The 21,062-nt window shown below is 47.3% G+C and overlaps 1 protein-coding gene across 1 annotated transcript; it reads right to left on the bottom strand.

Moving 5' to 3' along the window:
• Positions 1 to 6,617: 6,617 nt before the first annotated feature.
• APOL5 (apolipoprotein L5) lies at positions 6,618 to 19,591 on the bottom strand. Its single transcript, XM_032139342.2, has 5 exons — positions 19,537 to 19,591; positions 15,474 to 15,560; positions 8,904 to 9,887; positions 7,196 to 7,377; positions 6,618 to 6,747 (listed from the first exon to the last, which is right to left on the bottom strand). The coding sequence occupies exons 2-4, from the start codon at positions 15,535 to 15,537 to the stop codon at positions 7,202 to 7,204; spliced, it is 1,224 nt and encodes a 407-aa protein (XP_031995233.1). The 5' UTR covers positions 15,538 to 15,560; positions 19,537 to 19,591; the 3' UTR covers positions 6,618 to 6,747; positions 7,196 to 7,201.
• Between the last annotated feature and the right edge of the window lie 1,471 nt (positions 19,592 to 21,062).

Consider the following 21,062-nt stretch of genomic DNA (forward strand, 5'->3'; position numbering starts at 1 on the left):
ATTATTGTTATTATTAATCGTGTGATCTGCTGCAGGGATGAGCCAAGCGCTCTGGACAACCGTCCCAGGTTCCAAAGACAGGACAATGACACGGGTTCTGAGACTTAAGTCCCAACATCCCCTTGACCTCTCAGTTCTAATTGGTCAGGTCGTATCTTCCCTGCTGAATTGTTTGCTTCTTGTGTCCTCAGGAAACTGAGGCGCAGAACGGTCATAGAGCGAGGCCTCAAACCCCAGCAAGAACCCGGGCAGCTTTGCTGGGGTCGTGCCTCTAGGCCCTGCATGGATCCTGGCACCCAGTGGTCATGCGGGCTCTGTGAGTCTTTCTTCACTGAGTGGAGGCCCTTCCACTCCTTCCCCCAGTCTTATTCTCTTCATCTGTTCATGCACTCAAGGTTGTGGAATTGTAGTTGGGCACAAGCCTTGACGTTCAAATAGTTCAAGCCTCTCTTTGACCAATACAGGAGCAAAGGGCCCAGAGAGGCTAAACACAAGAGCATACGGCCAGTTATTGGCAGGAGTGGGGGCTAAGGAGCCTCCCCTTTTCCAAATGTTGCCTTGCCTTGCTGGTGTTTGACAGTGTTTGCCTGATAGAATAAACAGGAGCATAAAATGGTTTTTCCAGCGGAATGGTAAGTGCTCTGAGGTTGGGGTCTTCTGTGCTAGCTCGGAGTTCCTGCTCCAGGGTTCTCTTCATCCAGAGCAGTCAGTAAATGCTTCCCGAGTCTCCTGTCGTGCTTTCTGGAAGCACAGCATTGGCTGAACGTCTGTCAGGTACCGGGGGTGACCGTAGGTGCCTTCGCATATGAGATCTCATTTAATTTTCACTTAAAAATGAAACTGAGTTCTTCATAAGAACTCCTCATTCTCGTCTCCATTTTGTGAGAAAGTCAAAACAGTGGCAAGAGGAGACTTGCACAGTTTCACACAGGCGGAGTGTTTTCTGAGCCTGGATCCGCGGGTCTTGCACAGTTTCACACGGGCGGAGTGTTTTCTGAGCCTGGATCCGCGGGTCTTGCACAGTTTCACACGGGTGGAATGTTTTCTGAGCCTGGATCCACGGGTAAGCCGATGAGTAGTGCAGAGAGAACTGGTCTGCGGGTGGAGAAAGAGGCCAGGTGGAAAGTGAGGCAGTGAGCTCTGTGGGGGAGGGACAGGGTAGACTGCCCAGTGCCAGGCCTCTCTTGAGGTCAGCACTGAACCTACCTCCAACCTTTCACCTTACTTGCTTGAGGGCTGCCTGGCCCTGTGATGGAAAGGAGGCAAGTGTGCAAAGTGCTCTCACAGAAACACCATCGCCCCCTGGTTCCTTATAGGTTCGGAAATTGGTTTCCCGGCTCACAGATGGCAATTTCTCATTTTGAAAGCCAGAATTCTAGATACTCAAAAGTTGCTTGTCTTGAATCCTCTGGACCAGGGGTCAACCCGCTGTTTCTGAATGTCACCAGATCGTAAATATTTTAGGTTGCACAGGCCTTTCGGTCTCTGTCACAACTTCTCAACTTGGCCACTGTAGCACAAGAGCAGCTGCAGACAATCAGTGAAGGACCTGGTAATCTTCCAATGAAATTTTAAGAAACAGGTGGTAGGCCTAGTTTGGCCCACGCACTGCCGACCCTTGCCTTACACAAATCTGGGAGAGTTTGGATCAATGCTTGTGAAAAATCCCTGCCAAGTGCAGACTGAATGTAACTATTAATTTTGATGTGCGTGTGTGGAAAATATTAATCTCCAAATCATTTTAAGAGTAAGTGTTGCCAGCATTGGCGACACTTGCTCAGGCTCAAACTTAAAATTTCTGCCTTAGGCCTATAAGCACAGGCAGGTATGAATTTCAGCCCTCCCATGCTTTACTGGTGTGACCTCAGGATAACCAAGGCAGTGCAGGGTAATGGTTAAGAGCAAGGAACCAAGAGTTGGAGGGTTCTGGCTCAGATCTGCCACCTGCTGGGTGGATGACCTTGAGCAACTTATTAATACTTAACAGCTCTGCACCCTAGAGTCCTTGTCTATAAACTTCAGACAATAAATGTTCCTACTGAAGCAGTGTTTTGCAAGGATGAGATAAGACAGGACATGTAGAGTACTCAGCACAGTGTCTAGAAAGTGCTAAGTTTTCCATAACGATTTGCCATTTGTCATTTGGTAAAGTTGGGAAAGCACTTAGCAGAGTTCCTAGTGCATAGCAAACTTTCAGTGAATATTTCTTCTTCCCTTTTTGTGGGGGAGGGGAACAGGGATCAAGGAATTTCTGGGCAGGCTGGAGTGCAGTGGTGCAATCTCAGCTCACTGCAGCCTGAACCTCCTAGGCTCAAGCGATCCTCCTACCTCAGCCTCCTGAGTAGCTGGGACCACAGGCATGCACCACCACACCTGGCTAATTTTTGTATTTTTAAAAGAGATAGGCTTTCACTGTGTTTGAGACCAGCTGGGCAACTCCTGAGCTCAAGCGATCCTTCCGCCTCGGCCTCCCAAAGTGTCGGGATTATAGACATGAGCCACTGCGCCCTGCCTGAAATGAATCTTGTGGCTGGTAGGGGATACAGCAGGAGTTTCCCCAGGAGGGTATTCTTAACACATCCACACTGAGCTCCTGTGTGTGTGAAAAGGAGAACTTACCTACAGAATGTCATATATCAGATTTTATTGGTACGTTGCCATGTATCTCTAAAAACCATGTTGCAGAGGCTGCTTGGGAAGTGGGATGGAGCTGGGATGGTACCGTCAGGATGTCAGGTCTGGAGACAGGGTTCCAGTGCAGGCTGCATCCAACACGGGCACTGGGAGCTGAAAGGGTAGGGGACATTCCCTGGGAGTTTCCTCCACCATCTCTTCCTTATTGGATCATCCCCATCAGCACAGAACCGTACTAGCATTTCTTCCATCTTGAATTCTTTTTCCTTTTCTGACCTCACTTCTTCCTCCAGCAAAACCCCTCCAAAACATTGCTTGTACTTTCTGCCTTTTTTTTTTTTTTTTTTTTGAGACAGAGTCTCGCTCTGTGGCCCAGGCTGGAGTGCAGTGGCACAATCTTGGCTCACTGCAACCTCCACCTCTTGGGTTCAAGGGATTCTCCTGCCTCAGCCTCCCAAGTAGCTGGGATTACAGGCACCTGCCACCACACTTGGTTAATTTTTGTATTTTTAGTAGAAACAGCGTTTCACCATGTTGGCCAGGCTGGTCTCAAACTCCTGACCTCAAATTATCCGCCCACCTCGGCCTCCCAAAGTGCTGGGATTACAGGCGTGAGCCACCGTGCCCAGCCTCTTTCTGCCTTCTTTTAAAACTTCTCCATTCAGGCTTTTTGTCCTCAGCCACTTCACCATAACCACTCTCATCAAGGCCACCAGTGGTCTTCGTGTTGCTAAATCAGATCGATTCTCCTGTCCTTGACCTGTCAGCAGCACTGGTCCGGTGTATCCCTTCTGCACTTTGAGTCTTTCCTCACTTGGTCTACTGGAGACCCACTCCTGGTGCGCCTCCTTCCTCGGTGGCTGCTTCCGTCTCAGTCTCCTTTGAGGGTTCCCCTGCTCTCCACATTCTCTGCAAGCTGGGGTGCCCAGGGGCTGGCCTTCGACATATTTCTCAGACCTGTGTTCACTCTTTTGATAATCTTACCCACTCTTACGGTTTTAGATACCATCTATTAACAAATTTTTATCTCCAACTAATTTGTTGTTGGAGACCCCACATCTTGAATCGGATGCATGGATCTCATCACCTACTCAGCACCTCCCCTTCCATGTGTCTTTGGGCATCACAGACGTGACACGTCCACCCTGAGCACCTTGCTCTCACTCCACCCCCGCTCCCACCTGTCCATTTCAGGTGCCAACAGCTCCATCCCACCAGTTGCGCAGGCCACAACCCCGCGTTATCCTGGCTCTTCTTTCCCTCACGCCACAGGTCCAGTCCATGAACAAATCCTGCGGGCTCTCCCTTCAGAACACATCCAAAATCTGACCACGTCTCACCACCTCTGTTGCCACCACACTGGTTCAGGCCACCACCCTCTCTCCCGAGGGTCGTTTCCAACATTTGCTAACAGATATCTCTGGCATCGCCTTGCCCTGCGGTCTCCTCTCAACACAACAGCCAGAGCGATCTTCCTAAAACCGAAGCCATCAGGTAACTCCTCTGCCTGAAATCACCCATGTGTCCCCGCCTCACTCAGAGTACAAGCCCAAATCCTCACTGTAGCTCTAAGACCCTGCACCTTTTGGCCTCAAGCTCCCTCTGCAGCCTCCTCTCCTACCCTCCCTTCGCATTCCCCCGCCTCCCTCTGCTCCCGGCACCGCACCCCACCTGCGGCCCCCTGAACGTCCCAAGCAGGTGTTTGCCCTTGCTGCTCCCTCCGTCTGGAATGCTCTTCTCCCAGATACCTTCATGGGTATTCTCCCAGACACCCTCACCTCCTTCATGTCTTTGCTGAGAGATCAGCCTCTCAGAGAGGCGTGCCCCGATGATCCTATTTGAAACTGTGCTCCTGCCCCATCCTACACTCTGTATAACTCCTTCCCAAACTTATTTTTCTCCCCAACACTCATTACTTCATAATACACTGTAACACTGATTTACTGTATTTCTCTTCCGTGTTCCCCTACCTCCGCCTTGAGAATGAAAACTTCGTGAAGGCAGGATTCGTTTTGTTTACTGCTTTTCCCCAGTGCCTAGAACAATGCCTTTTTGGTTTTGGATGGATGGATGGGTGGATGCACAGATGGGCTGGAGGCTCCCTACGCTTTCCAGCCATTGCTAGCAACCATGAGGTGGTCTTCCGTGGAAACAGCCATTCTTCCACTGTTGCCTTGTTCCGTGATGAGAAGGAGTCTGCACGCACTCAAGCAACTTACAAAGCTATTAATACATGAAGACCCGCTGACTATGAGTCTGTCCTCTTTGGTTGTTGTTGTTTCGAGACAACTCTGTCGCCCAGGCTGGACTGCAGTGGCGCGATCTCAGCTCGCTGCACTGAGTTGGAACATTAAAATGTTCCAACACTAGGGAACTGGTTACATACAAAATATTCATCCACTTGATAAAACACTATGTAGCTGTCAGAAATGATGCTCACTCAATGACTGGGTTAACGTGGAAAATGTTGATTGTATTGTTAGGTGGAGAAGGACTTTCTTACCTTTTACCTAAGGGGAAACACATCTCTCAAACTTGTGTGTAGGAAAACAAAACCCCTTAAAGGAATACAGCAAGGTCACAATGCGGCTATTTATTTAGAGGTAAATTTGGTGATTCCTCTGCCTCCCGGGTTCAGGCAATTCTCCTGCCTCAGCCTCCCGAGTAGCTGGGACTATGGATGCCCGCCACCATGCCCAGCTAATTTTTTGTATTTTTAGTAGAGACAGTGTTCCACCGTGTTAGCCAGGATGGTCTCAATCTCCTGACCACGTGATCCGCCCGCCTCAGACTCCCAAAGTGCTGGGATTACAGGCGTGAGCCACCGTGCCCGGCCTCTTTTTTTTTGTTTTTTTGAGATGGAGTCTCCCTCTGTTGCCAGGTTGGAGTGCATTGGCATGATCTCAGCTCACTGCAACCTCTACCTCCTGGGTTCAAGCGATTCTCCTGCCTCAGCCTCGCGAGTAGCTGGGACTACAGGCGCCCCCCACCACGCCTAGCCAATTTTTTGTATTTTTAGCAGAGATGGAGTTTCACCATGTTGGCCAGGCTGGTCTCAATCTCCTGATCTTGTGATCTGCCCACCTTGGCTTCCCAAAGTGCTGGGATTACAGACGTGAGCCACCGCGCCCGGCCAAGTTTGTCCTCTTTTTAAACATTTTATTTCAGATTTGATGTAAATATTTATTATCTATATTCCTTCTATTTTATAAAACAGTAATGTGCATAACTGAAAACTTGAAAAGCACAGAAAGGCAGAAAGAAGAGGGGAAGGAATCACCAAATTTACCTCTAAATAAATAGCCGCATTGTGACCTTGCTGTATTCCTTTAAGGGGTTTTGTTTTCCTACACACAAGTTTGAGAGATGTGTTTCCCCTTAGGTAAAAGGTAAGAAAGTCCTTTTCCACCTAATAATACAATCAACATTTTCCACATTAACCCAGTCATTGAGTGAGCATCATTTCTGACAGCTACACAGTGTTTTATCAAGTGGATGAATATTTTGTATGTAACCAGTTCCCTAGTGTTGGAACATTTTAATGGCTCCACATTTTTCATGATTATAAATTATGCTATAGTAAAGGGATGATTTTCTCTCAATAACAGCTTTTCTCAAATCATTAACTTGTCATTGCAGGGCCCTGGAAATGGAGAATGGATCTTAGCTTGAGCAACAGTCTCCACGCAAAGGTGTTGACTGCAGAGTCATGACAGATGACAGGAGGGAAGAGGGGGAGGAGTGGCAGGTGATAGTTTAAAATTTTTTTCATTTTCATTATAAAGGTACTATGTAGTTACATACAATTTGGAAAATACATGAGTTTGGAATGTGTCCCAGCTCCAGTTTTAATTAACATGAACATGTAGGTCTTCTTGGCCTCCAACTCCATCTGTACACACAAAAATCCTGGTCTCTTGCAAATTTCTCTTCCACCCCAGGTATTTCTGGAGTCCCCAAGGGTTGCCACAGACCATTGCAGGTTTGCCTTCTATTATCATTGCTGCTGGTTTTATCATTGCCACTGGAAGTTTCCCTACCTCCAGTATTCTTCATGGCAGACTTGCATTTTGCCTCTGTTAAATCAAGGTTCTGTGGTGACAGGGTGACCAACTAGGGTATAAAAAAAAAAAAGAAAGGAGAAGTTTACTCACTTCTGCAGCATCTTAGGGATCCCACAGTGGGTTCACTTGAGCTCCCACATATTACAGGGCTGGGCGAGGTCATTCTTTACTTTGCACACCTAGCCCTTGTCTGTCTTATTCACTGCTAGGCCTGGCATGATGCCCGGCACAGAGGTGTGCCCAATTGAGATTTGTGCATTGATTAACTTCATGAATGAACGAATGGCCCATCTGGCAGGAAGTACAGAGAGAGCTCAGTGATCTCACTGACTGGCAAAGGCACCAGGTGGCGTGGCAGGTGGCCGGATGGAAAGGTAGCAACAACCTCTGTCCCGATTAGGCCCTCCCTCTCCTTCCCCGAAGCCCACCCACCCAAGGAGGGGTTACTTCACTGTCAGGGGTTCCCACAGCTCCTGGCTTCCTTGCATCCCACTTACCCCTTCTCATTGTTGGTGTCTTCCTGGGGCCTGTCTCCCCTTTCTTGCTGGTGCTGGTGGGGCTGGCTGGTGGCCAAGCATCCTTGGGGCAGAGACTGTCCTCTCCGGTGTCCTCAGTGCCCTGCCAGGGCCCAGCCTAGGCTGGTGCTCTGCAACAGGCCAGGGGAGAGGTGAGCGAGACCCTGTGGAACATGAGTCCCTGTGTCTCACAGCTTCCAAGAAAGAGATCTGCCCCTGGATGTTCAGAAGCTCAAATATGTCCCCAGAGAGCAACATTCTATTGGTTTTGAGAAGAGAAGAAGAGAACCCCTCCCTCTCCAGGGCAATGGGTCCCAAACTTGGCTGCACCACAGAATTACCTGGAGATCTTTAAAAATGTCTAAAGTCGGCCAAGCGCAGTCGCTCACGCCTGTAATCCCAGCACTTTGGGAGGCTGAGGTGGGTGGATCACGAGGTCAGGAGATCGAGACCATCCTGGCTAACACGGTGAAACCCCATCTGTACTACAAATACAAAAAATTAGCCAGGCGTCATGGCAGGCGCCTGTAGTCCCTGCTACTCGGGGGATTGAGGTAGAGGAATGGCATGAACCTGGGAGGTGGAGCTTGCAGTGAGCCGAGATTGCGCCACTGCACTCCAGCCTGGGCAACAGAGAGAGACTCCGTCTCAAAAAATAAAAAATAAAAATAAAAAGGTCTAAAATACAGGTCATATCCCAGACCAACTAAAGCCCAGTCCCCGGGGGCGGGACCCACCCACTCATCAGTATTTTTTGCAGTTTCCAGATAATTCCAACATGCAGACACATTTGGAGCCACCTCCTAAGTCCTCGGCCCATCACAGGCCCCATTTAATGAAAATCTGTTGAATGGACAATGAGTGAATGAACATTTGAGCCTTCACATCTTCGGCAAAGACTTATGTGTCCCTTTCCGGGGTTTCAGGTTGTGACCTTGCTACCCCGTCATTCTATTAAAGATGAATCTCGAAATTCTCCTTTATTTTTTGGTAGCAGTTTTCTTGTTTCAGTTTTTACATCTAGGAATTTAATTTCTTTACACAGGAGAGTCTAGAAATGTAAAATATTTTTCAAATAAAAATCCTTTCCCAACTCATTTGAAGTGTCATTTTTATCACGCAATGCCACATTCATGTCATTCAACACATATTTCCAGCACACTGGCTATGTGCCAAGCACTGCTAGGTGCTGGGGATACTGGTATGGACAAGAGGGACACAATGGCTCAGCTGTCGCCACCCAGACTGATAAACTGGCTCATCTGATCTTGTGGCCTCTACCCAGGAACCGACTCAGCGCAAGAGGGCGACTTCGACTTCCTATGACGTCATCTCCAGTCCCAGCAACCAGCACTGCTCACTCCCTGGACCCCTATCCGCCAAATTATCCTTCCCTGCCGAGCCTGCAGACCACAGGAGAGGCAGACAGGGAGCATCCCCGCAAACACACAAATATGAGATTTCAAGAATTTATGGTTATTTATGGTCAGGGCTTTGAGAGAACAGAACGCAATTCTGGGAAGAACAGAGGGTGCCTAGTTAATGTCAGGGGTGTGCGGCAAGTCCTCTCTGCAGAAAGGACAGCTGTAGTTATGCACTGATGTGTCCGTTTAGCATTCCTCGCCCCCCACCCCCATGGTAAGCTTTTAGAAGAGCAAGACCATGTCTGTGCTATTCGCTGCCTTCCTACCTTCTGGTTTAACCACACGGGATCCTCGAACAGCCCTGCCCCGGCAGCTGGAACAGGTCCAGCTCGCCTTCTGCAGCAGGTGCTGGTGGCGCTGGGTGAGCCGGTCCAGCTCCTGCTCCAGCTTCTTAGCAAGTGTCCTCAGTTCCTCTGCTGTCTCCGTCCTTGCCCCATCCTCCAGGTGCTTCCAGCTCTGCAGGAAGCTGCTCATGTCTTTCTTAAGTAAGAAGCCAGCCCCAGCAGCACCCATCACCCGGGCACCATTGGTCATGGCCAGAGTTGTGCCCTCAGAGGCTCTCTGCACCCCTCTAGCCCTCCAGAAAGGGATGTGTCTTGTGGCCACAAAATTCTTGACCATAGCCATGAAGCCAGAGTTGGATTTGGCCATCTGGTAGGCACAAAGGTCCTTGATGCCCTTGATGGCTTTTACACACTTATTGACACAAAAGCCAGCAGCCTCGATTTCAGACCAATTTATTCCTCTGAAAGCCTCATGTGATCTTGTCAGAGCCCCCAGTCGGCTGGCTTTGTCTCTTGCTGCTGAATTGCTTCTATTTTCTAAGACATTTGTTACTATGTTGGTGATGGCAGCTGCTGCCCCCAACCCTGTTCCAGCTGCTGGGAGCATGAGACTGCCTCCTGCTGTCACAGGTGCTAGGGCCAAACCCAGGATGTTCATGACCCCAGAAACAGCTCCGGAAGAGCTGGCCACCAGGCTGGTCTTGGTGAACAACTTGTGAGTGGTGTCAACTTGGTCCGCAAGGGTGTTAAGTTCTTTGATGTTCTGTTCTAGCTCAAACTTGTGCAAAGGAAAATATGAGAGAAACGGTTTTTCCTCCTCTGACAGATTTCCATCTGGCATGGAATCTTTGTCACATCGCATCAGCTCTTCAAACAGAACGTAGGACAGCGTATCAGCCTCATCACTGTGGACGGTTGACATCAAATTGTTAATTTTCCAACTCTGGCACAGGTTCACCAGTGAGGCTAAAGACATCTAGGTAATCTGAGTTCTAAAATGTGTGCAGGAGGCAGAGCCCTGGGAATCGAGGTACAGTGTCGAAACCACCTTTGCAAAAATTCTAACAGTGGGGAGATTACAGCAGTGAAAGGGGTCTGACCTAACCGGCTTCATCTTGCTTCTAACCTCCAAGATGTTCTTGTTCATTCTTCTGGGCATAAGCTGAACTAACTTTGGGAGGAACTTAGTTTATAGTTTAACTTTGAAACAAAGATGATAACAGCCCTTTCCCCGAAACAAACCCCCTTCTTGCCTAGGGACCAGACTGCCTTTATAGGACTAAAAATCTGGCCACAAGATTAGAAATTATAGTTTAGGTGTTATTCACCCAGAGGCCACAAGATTCTAAACCTCCCCAGTTGCTCCTCGAGATAACGTTACTATTGTGAAACCTAACATGAATGCTTGAGATATTGTTCAGAACCTGCACTCAATGGCTCAGCTGTGGCCACCCAGACTGATAAACTGGCTTATCTGGTCTTGTGGCCTCTACCCAGGAACCGGCTCAGCGCAAGAGGGCGACTTCAACTTCCTGTGATTTCAGCTTCAACCCCAGCGATCAGTACTCCTCACTCCCTGGACCCTTACCTGCCAAATTATCCTTTAAAAAAAAAAACCCAGTCCTGGCCAGGCGCGGTGGCTCACGCCTGTAATCCCAGCATTTTGGGAGGCCCAGGCGAGCAGATCACAGGGTCAGGAGTTCAAAACCAGCCTGGCCAATATGGTGAAACCCCGTCTCTACTAAAAATACAAAAGTTAGCCGGGTGTGGTGGCGGGCACCTGTAGTCCCAGCTACTCAGGAAGCTGAGGCAGGAGAATCACTTGAACCCGGGAAGCAGAGGTTGCAGTGAGCCGAAATCGCGCCACTGCACTACGGCTTGGGTGACAGAGCAAGACTTCATCTGAAAAAACAAAAAACAAAACAAAAGAAAAAACCCAGTCCTCGAATTTTTGGAGAAACCAACTTGAGTAATAATAAAACTCCAGTCTCCCATTCATCTCCTCTGTGTGAATTAAACTCTTTATTGCAATTCCCCTGTCTTGATAAATCAACTCTATCTGGGCAGAGGGCAAAATGAACCCACTGGGCTATTACAATGTGGGCAGCAGACAGACAGACAGACAGACAGAAGATCCACTCTGGCCTGGAACCCTGGGTGGGGGTGGCTGTGTGTTTTTAGTAGAAGCGCAGTTCAAACTACCCCTATGCAGGCCTAGGCTGATGGCTTACTATTCCATTCATCCACAAACAGCTGTCTTCTAAATGTATGTGGATACTAGGCCGGGCACGGTGGCTCACACCTGTAATCCCAGCACTTTGGGACACCGAGGCGGGTGGGTCACCTGAGGTCAGGAGTTCAAGACCAGCCTGACCAACATGGTGAAATCCCGTCTCTACTAAACATACAAAAATTAGCCAGGCATGGCAGTGGGCGCCTGTAGTCCCAGCTACTCAGGAGGCTGAGGCAGGAGAATCGCTTGAACCTAGGAGGCGGAGAGGTTGCAGTGAGCCGAGATGGCGCCATAGCACTCCAGCCTGGGCAACAGAGTGAAACTCTGTCTCAAAAATAAAATAAAAATAAAATAAATGTATGTGGATACTGATGTGATGAATAAAATGTAACTTAAAAGCTTTACTGACTTTCGTCACCAAGTCTTTTCCTAATAAAGATATACATACATGCATACATTTATAATTTATACATATATAACAAGTTGTGACTAATTTGATTAAAAAACAGTACTAAGAGTATACGGAGCAGATGCTTTGATTTTCTTTCTTTTTCTTAAAAAAAAAAAAAAGGTGGTTGCTTGAAAATTGTGGTTGCTTCTGGGCAGGGAACCTGGGACATTGGGAAACAGGATTTAAGGAGAGACCCTTTTTTTTTTTTTTTTTTTGAGACAGGGCCTCACTATATTGCCCAGGCTGGCCTCAAACTCCTGGGTTCAAGTGATCTTCTCCAGCAGCTGGGACTACAGGAACATGCAACCACACCTAGCGACACTTATTTTTTACTATTTGCCCTTTTGTTCCTCTTAACTTTTGTGTCAAATGCATGTATGAGAATTTTTAAAAATTAATAAAAGTCTATATTTCCAAAGCAAAAGTTTGGGGATCTCCAAGAAGACAACCACAAATCCCCCTTCCATGGGAGAGGGCTCACTGTCATTCAGTGGGACAGTGTTGAATATTTTGAAAACAAAGTAGATTTTTTTTGTTTGTTTCGAGATGGAGTCTCACTCTATTGCCGGGGCTGGAGTGCAGTGGTGCGATCTCGGCTCACTGCAACCTCCTCCTCCAGAGTTCTAGCCATTCTTCTGCCTCAGCCTCTCGAGTAGCCGGGCATGATGCACCACTATGTTGGGCTAATTTTTGTGTTTTTAGTAGAGACAGGGTTTTGCCACGTTGGCCAGGCTGGTCTCGAACTCCTAACCTCAAGTGATCCACCTCCCCTCGGCCTCCCAAAGTTTTGGGATTACTGGCATGAACCACTGCACCTGACCCAAAGTAGATTTTTAACAAAAGTGTGGTCACACTTAGAAATAGTGAGATCTCCTCTGGCCACTTGTTAACAGGCAAGTGGGGGGAGCTTGTAAATCTTAAGAAAAAGCGAGGAAAAAGGAAAAAAGGCACAAGTGGGAAAATTCTCTCCACTCAAACTTTTCCTGTAATTTGAAAAAAGAATCACCATTCAATTTTCCTGTTGAATCATTTTGGTTCAGTATCTGGAACTTCAGAGTTCTGCAAGACCTTTGAGAATCACTGTTCTTAAGTACCTTTTTCTTATGGAATTTGGGGTTTCCAGCGTGGGTATTGCTGGACTATGGACTGTATGTGTGACTTTCTACAGCACGTAACAGGGTTTGACTTGTATGTCCCTTAGGTTGGTTCTAGCCTGTCTCCTAATTGAGCATCTACAATAGACTTGGCTTGGGTTTGATGGATAGTGAGAGAGGATCTATGGGAAAGGATGCAAGGCTGTGGGCAAACTGTACTTGGACCAAGGAACCCCAAGGCCTCAAAGGAACTGTTGACAATGGCCTTAGAATCCTCTGCTCCCTAGCCAAGGCCATCAGCAGCCTCAAGTGGACCAGCCCTGGGTCCCTCCCTCCTCCCTCCTGGGGGAAGTGGGAGGGGCCTTCTGACATCCTTCCTCATCTTCAAGTCACTCTTTTAAGAAAGGACTTCATCAGGGCTTATCATCAGGGCTTAAGGTGAACATCTCTGTAAACATAGGAGTTCAGTGCCCCCTCTCCAACCTAAGCTTTAGAACTATGAGATGTTAGAGCTGGAAGGCCCTTCCAGGTCGCCTGGTACACAGATGGCAAAGAGGCATAACCTCCCCGCTGTTGTTAGTGAGGGTGTCTAAAGCACGGGAGAATCGCGGTGACACATCTAGGCTCTTTGGGAAAGAGTGCTGCTGTGACCTAGTGGGCACCCTCTAGGGGCAACAGAGAAGATAAATAGTAATCTGCCACATTTTTGCCATCAATGAGCCCAGTCCCTCATTTGTAGAGGAGAAAACCAGCTCCAAAAAGGAGGGACATTCCCTGATTACAATTGAGTTAGTGGTGGAGTTAGGGTAAGAACCTAGGGCCGGGCGCAGTGGCTCATGCCTGTAATCCCAGCACTTTGGGAGGCCTAGACAGGCAAATCACTTGAGGTCAGGAGTTCCAGACCAGCCTGGCCAACGTGGTGAAACCTTGTCTCTACCAAAAATACAAAAATTATCCAGGTGTGGTGGCGGGCACCTGTAGTCCCTGCTACTCGGAAGGCTAAGGCAGGAGAATCACGTGAACCTGGGAGGCAGAGGTTGCAGTGAGCCGAGATGGCGCCACTGCACTCCAGCCTGGGCGACAGAGGGAGACTCCATTTCCTGAAGCCTCTAGTCTGTCTCAACCACTGGCTGATTTTCCCCAAGATAGGAAAAGTCATCCCTCTCCCTTTACCAAAGGAGGAGAGGTAAACATTGTACAAGCACATAGGAAGGGCCCCCGTTAACTCTGGTCCATGCAGCATGCATTGGCCAGTAGCCAAAGTCAAGGACACGGATAAGAAAAACGGCTGTGCCTGTGCCTGAAAAGTCAATGCCTTTTTTAGGAGCTTTCTCAGACTTAATGGGAGCACTGGGGGAAAATCTTGACAGTGGAGGTGGGAGAGAGAACAGTAGAGGGAGGCTGGGCCAAGGACACAGAGAAGTCACTAACTGTACCTGTGTCTGAAAGCTCAGGCAACCCATTTGCATGACGCATGAAGATTTTATCTTTAGGCACTTGGTTGCTATAAATTGCGGGAGCATTGCAACCCACTTTAGAGCACCTTATGGACGCTTTGGCAAGAGTTAAGTGCAGCCTCTGTTTGGCAGCAGAGTCTGTTGTGAGTCTGTTGCTGCAGCCGAGCCCTGTGGGAGAGTCTGAATGCCCAGGCCAACGCAACGGAGAGGCACGTCCCAGGAGCTTGGATCTCAAGGCAAGACTCATTGTCGTGGGTTGGGAAAGGGTGAAGGCAGACCCAGGAAGGAATATTCCTGGATTGGGAGAAAACCAGCAAATTCTGCTTCTAGGATTCCATTGCCCTCTAAGCCATGTGTCTGGGCATCTATCAGTGTACCAATGTACTTACCATTACCAAAGGATTTTTTTTTTTTTTTTAATGAAGTCTTGCTCTGTCGCCCAGGCTACAGTGCAGTAGTGGTGCAATCTTGGCTCACTGCAACCTCCCCCTCCTAGGTTCAAGCAATTCTCCTGCCTCAGCCTCCCATGTAGCTGGGTTTACAGGCATGCTCCACCACACCTAACTAATTTCTGTATTTTTAGTAGAGAAGAGGTTTCACCGAGTTGGCCAGTCTGGTCTTGAACTCCTGAACTCAAGCGATCCACCCACCTCGGCCTCCCAAAGTGCTAGGATTACAAGCGTGAGCCACTGTGCCTGCTCTTACCAAAGGTTTTACATTTTTTTTACTAAGATATTTTTTATGCAGATGTGTACATTTTTTCCCTTTTTTGCATATCTCCAATTGCACATGAGACAACATGAGCAACAAACACTTCAGCCAACTTGTTTGGAACCCATTTGTGTGTTTCATCCTATGAAGGTGGCTACAGATCTGGATGTTAACAATCAGATTTTATTCCTTCATTCAAATACTTATTGACGGCTGGGCACGGTGGCTCACACCTGTAATCCCAGCACATTGGGAGGCCAGGCGGGTGGAGCATTTGAGGTCAGGAGTTCAAGACCAGCCTGGCCAACATAGCGAAACTCCATCTCTACAAAAAATATAAAAATTAGCCAGGCGTGGTGGCAGGCACCTGTAATCCCAGCTACTCAGGAGGCTGAGGCAGGAGAATCACTTGAACCTGGGAGGCAGAGGTTGCAGGGAGCCGAGATCGTGCCGTTGCACTCCAACTGGGGCAACAGAGAAGAGACTCTGTCTCAAAACAAAACAAAACAAAACCCAAATACTCATTGAGTGCTGGGTCTGTGACAGACACTGTTTTAGATGCTGGGATTGTGGCCATAAGCGTAACAGCCCGTTCTCTGCCCTCACGGAACTCAGGTTCTGGGGACTTCCCCCAGACCTCACCTCCGTAGATTACCTTTTGAAGCCACATTTCTTTACAACCTTCTCCCAAGCCTGGAGATGGACGAGGATCAGGGACATTTATTCTCAAGTCATCTCAGCCTGAAAAGACATAACAGCGCTCTGGGAAAGTCGGCTGTCTAATTACAATATTGGAGAAGTAGGAAAAAAAAAAAAAAACAAGTTAGAATACAACAAAAATCTTAATGTCTCAGAAATGTCACATGATTTTTGTCTAATGATTTTAAATGAACAAACCATGGGAATGCCCAAGGCTGACTAGGATGCAATAAAACTGGAAATCGCTTAGGCTTCTGGTGGCAAAGTAGATTGGTAAAGCACTTTTGAAATGTTGACATTATACATTAATGATATGGGAGCAGGCGGGGAAGTGCTGCGGAGAGAAAGGCATGGTCCCCGGTGAGGGTTCCACCCTTGGGCCTGGGCCCATGGATCTAAGTGAGGACGAGCATTTCTGTTTTCGCTCCCAAATGCTGCATTTTCTAAGACCACTCTGGCCTGCCATATCCCCACCTAACAGGCAGACACACACAAGCAGCTGGACGTCGAGAGGAACACACAGGCAGAAGAACACACCGACAGATGCTGACAGGTCATCCACGGCTGGATGACATGAAATTCAACCAAAGGCAGTTGGAGGAGAACCCAGCCGCTGAGTGGCCCAACTCCAGGGGAAGACCACCTTCCCACTCCATCCCCTTTCTGGCTCCCCATCCATCTGCTGAGAGCTATACTCAACAAAACCTTGCACTCATTCTCCAAGCCCACGTGTGATCCAATTTTTCTGGCATACTAGGGTTAGAACCCTGGAGTACAGAAATTAGACCCTCTGCCTTATCGTTCCAATAAGCTCACTGGGGCTTGGGAGCTGCAAACACTCAACCCTAGATGGCGCTGCTGTGGGGTCGGAGCCCACGCTCCCCATGACCTGCCTGTCCGCATGCTCCCCCTAGGGGTTTGGGCCGCAGGGCACCGAAAAAGTGAGCCACACCCCGTTTTATACCGTGCAAAGAGGATAAGGGAAATTTTCCCATTTCATTAAGTCACAAAAGTCTTCTGAGAATCATCCAATAACACAATGATAGGCGCCAAGACAATCGGGGCCATGTTAATCGATAACATTGTTAACTCGGGAGCAAGTGAACGATCATTCTGTCCAGTGCCTATCATCTATAACCCTGAGAGAGGCACAGTCCAGTCCCTGCTGAATGACACCTGCCTGATGACAAGCCTCGTGGGAGGGATGGTGGTTGGTTTTACCCAGGCAGGCAACACGGCAGAGTCCACCTTGTTCAGACACTCTCTCTCACATTGCAGCTTTTGTTGCTCAAAAATCACTTTAAATGTATTTTCAATATAATTTGACAAAAAGATAGCCAAATTTGACAAAAAATATAATTTGACAAAAATTACCCCTAGTTCTCCTGCAACATAACTACTGATTTTATTCTCTGCTTCCAGTTATTTTTCAAATCCATATTATTTTTTGCATGGCTTTTATACTTATAATGGTGTGTCCTGTTTTTATTTATTATTATTATTATTATTATTATTATTATTATTATTATTATTATTTTTGAGACGGAGTCTTGCTCTGTCCCCCAGGCTGGGGTGCAGTGGCGCGATCTCGGCTCACTGCAAGCTCCGCCTCCCAGGTTCACGCCATTCTCCTGCCTCAGCCTCCCGAGTAGCTGGGACTACAGGCGACTGCCAACACGCCCGGCTAATTTTTTGTATTTTTAGTAGAGACGGGGTTTCACCGTGTTAGCCAGGATGGTCTCGATCTCCTGACCTCGTGATCCGCCCGCCTCGGCCTTCCAAAGTGCTGGGATTACAGGCTTGAGCCACCGCGCCCGGCCTTATTATTATTATTTATTATAATTTTTTTTTTTTGAGACAGTCTCACTCTGTCACCCAGGCTGGAATGCAGTGGTGCTATCTCGGCTCACTGCAACCTCCGCCTCCTGGGTTCAAGTGATTCTCCTGTGTCAGCCTCCCGAGTCGTTGCAATTATAGGTGCGCACCACCACGCCTGGCTAAGTTTTCTATTTGTAGTAGAGATGGGGGTTTCACCATGTTGGCCAGGCTGGTCTCAAACTCTCAACCTCAGGTGATACAACTGCCTCGGCCTCCCAAAGTGCTGGGATTACAGGCATGAGCCGCTGTGCCCGGTCACGTGCCCTGTTTTTAAAATGTAATGTTATACAAGTATTTTCCATCTTGCTATACAGTTGTTATAACTATTATTTTTGATGACTCTATGCTATTTCCTTAAGAGAAGATGTATTGTCATGTTTATAGAAACACTCCCTTATCATGGCACTTTGGCGTCTTTTTTTTTTTGAGACGGGGTCTGTCTCTGTTGTCCAGGCTACAATGCAATGTCGCGATTTCCCAGTTCAAGCAATTCTCCTGCCTCACCCTCCCGAGTAGCTGGGACTATAGGTGTGCACCACCAGCCTGGCTAATTTTTTGTATTTTTTTTTTTTTTGAGACGGAGTCTTTCTCTGTCCCCCAGGCTGGAGTGCAGTGGCGCGATCTCGGCTCACCGCAACCTCCACCTCCTGGGTTCACGCCATTCTCCTGCCTCAGCCTCCCGAGTAGCTGGGAATACAGGTGCCCACCAACACGCCCGGCTAATTTTTTGTGTTTTTAGTAGAGACGGGGTTTCACCGTGTTAGCCAGGATGGTCTCGATCTCCTGACCTCGTGATCCACCCGCCTCAGCCTCCCAAAGTGCTGGGATTACAGGCTTGAGCCACCGCGCCCGGCTTGTATTTTTAATAGAGACAGGGTTTCACCATGTTGGCCAGGCTGGTCTCAAACTCCTGGCCTCAAGTGATCTGCCCACATTGGCCTCCCAAAGTCTTGGGATTACAGGCGTGAGCCACTGCGCCGAACCGTGCTTTGGGGTCTTAACACTTTTGTTATCCAGATGAGTTCTTTGATAATGTCGCCGCCTTGTCCTGCCTGCTGCCTCTACTTTAATCAGTGATGGAACCAGTGATTGGCCCCTTCCCCCCTGCCACACTGCTTCACGCAGGGGCCTGAGGAGCTGTTTTTAGTTAAACTTTATATTTTTAGTTAAACTTTACAAAGGAAGTTATTTGATGTAGTATTTTCAAACATGAGCAATTGAGAGGGTATCACGGTATCTCCCTCATTAAAGCCAAGGATCTGCTATATCTCCACCCAGCAATAGCATATGGCTTCCCAGGGAGTCACGATTTCCGTTTTCTTTCACATGAGATTTGCTGTTTCTTTACATTTCTTGCTCACATGTATTTCTTTGATGTTTTACATTGTTTTGATGCAATTATGAATAGTGGTCTTTTAATGTAATGTTTTCTAACTTGTCTTGTTACTTATAGAAATGTTATTCATTTTTAACACTTTTGTGCTTGACTACATGTTTACTAATATAGTAGTTATTGAATGAATAATTCATGAATGAATAATGCTGGACTTTTATTTCTGACTGTTTTTAATATTTTGTTTTCTTATGTTGGTTTCACGCATTATTGGGTTTGCTTGGATCCTTATTTTATATTATCATATTGACTAGTATTTCATGGTTGGCAGTTGGCTTTCATCATAAGGCGGTGTGTTTTATTCCTATACTTAAACATTTTTATTAGGATTAAGTGCCGAATTTTCAAACTCCAATGAGATGATTATTCTCTTCCTTTTTTGTTTATCCCATGAATATGGTGCATTCTTAGCATAAATTTCCGTATATTGAATTACCCGTACGTTCCGTGAAAATCCCCAACTTGGTCATTGCATATTTTTGAATCAGAATGTTATAGGTTTATACTCTCTAGTATTTTATTCATATATTCATCATAGAAAAAGACATGATATTGAACCATAGTTTTCTTGTGATCACAGTTTATCATTAGTGTTATATTTGCTTCACAGAATATATTCAATAGCGTATTTTTTCTATTTCTGGGACAATTTGTACAACGTGAGAATTGCTCGTTTTCTGAAAGCTTTAAAGAACTTACCAGGTAACAACTTGGAACCAGGAACTTGCAAATTTCCTTGTTTGCCACATGGGATGCTTTAGATTTTTTAAAATTTAAGCTTATAATATGATTAATAAATGTGACTTCCTTCCCCATGCCTGAAACCTGTCTCTCCCAGTCCTCACCTAAGTCTATTTTTTTCTTCTTCTTCTTCTTTTTGTTTTTGATGGAGCTTCTCTCTGTTGCCCAGGCTGGAGTGCAGTGGTGCAATCTCAGTCACTGCAACCTACACTTCCCAGGTTCAAGTGACTCTCCTGCCTCAGCCTTCTGAGTAGCTGGGATTACAGTTGCCTGCTACCATGCCTGGCTAATTTTTGTATTTTTAAGAAACAGGGTTTCACCATGATGGCCTCAGGTGATCCGCCTGCCTCAGCCTCTCAAAGTGCTGGGATTACAGGTGTGAGCCACCACGCTCGGCCTGCCTATTCTTTTTTGAAGAGTCTTAAGCAACCCTAGCAAAGTCCGTGGTCTTTCAAACTGTACCTGGTTCTAATTTTCCATATACAGTTATTTCTTATGTTCTTTGAACAGGTGTTTCACACAAGAAGTACTGTAGCCAATAAATATGGGACAAGGCACTTGACATCACTAGTAGCCCTAAAACGCAAATTTAGACCATGGCCAGCTACTGTTTCATTGATTAGTTTGGCAACCTGTGTGCGTGAAAAAGAGACAGGAGAACATGTACACTTGGTTGAGACGTAAGACAATTGGTTGAGCATAAAATGAGATTGCTTGCTTTTTTCTTTTTCTTTTTTTTTTTTTTTTGAGAGCGAGTCTTGCTCTGTCACTCAGGCTGGAGTGCAGTGGCACAATCTCAGCTCACTACAACTTCTGCCTGCCGGGTTCAGGTGATTCTCCCACCTCAGCCTCCCAAGTAGTTGGGATTACAGGCACCCACCACCACGCCAGGCTAATTTTTGTATTTTGAGTAGAGATGGGATTTCGCCCTGTTGGCCAGGCTGGTCTCGAACTCCTGACCTCAGGTGATCCACCCACTTTGGCTTCACAAAGTGTTGGGATTACAGGTGTGAGCCACTGCACTCAGCCACTATGGCTTTTGGAAGGATGATTTAGGGTATCTTTCTTTCTTTTCTTTTTTCTTTTGGAGATGGTCTCATTTTGGCACCTAGGCTGGAGTGCAGTGACACAATCTCGGCTCACTGCAGTAACCTCCCGGGCTCAAGTGATCCTCCTGTCTTAGCCCCCCAAGTGGCTGGGACTACAGGTGTGCACCACCACGCCCAGCTAATATATATATATATATATTTTGTAGAGATGGAGATTCACCATGTTGCCCAGGCTGATATCTAACTCCTGAGCTCAAACAATCCACCCTCCTTGGCCTCCCAAAGTGCTAGGATTACAGGCGTGAGCCACTGCACCTGGCCTTCTTGGGATGTCTCTTAACATGAGAATTACATGTGCCTGACACTCAGCATCCCACCTCTAGAAATACACCCATCACGGACACAACACAATGGCAGGAACACAGACAAACATGT

This window comes from Hylobates moloch, unplaced genomic scaffold, assembly GCF_009828535.3.
Source record: "Hylobates moloch isolate HMO894 unplaced genomic scaffold, HMol_V3 SCAFFOLD_19, whole genome shotgun sequence".
NCBI classification, from domain to species: Eukaryota; Metazoa; Chordata; class Mammalia; order Primates; family Hylobatidae; genus Hylobates; species Hylobates moloch.

Excerpts from the sequence above, each read along its gene's own strand:
- APOL5 (XM_032139342.2), bottom strand. The coding sequence starts at position 15,537 with ATGTGGCTTCAAAAGGTAATCTACGGAGGTGAGGTCTGGGGGAAGTCC. Across the intron at positions 9,888-15,473 it reads GTCCCCAGAACCTGAGTTCC|CCTCACTGGTGAACCTGTGC; the intron begins GTGAGGGCAGAG and ends AGATGTCTTTAG. Across the intron at positions 7,378-8,903 it reads CCGTGTGGTTAAACCAGAAG|GGTCTCGCTCACCTCTCCCC; the intron begins GTAGGAAGGCAG and ends CATGTTCCACAG.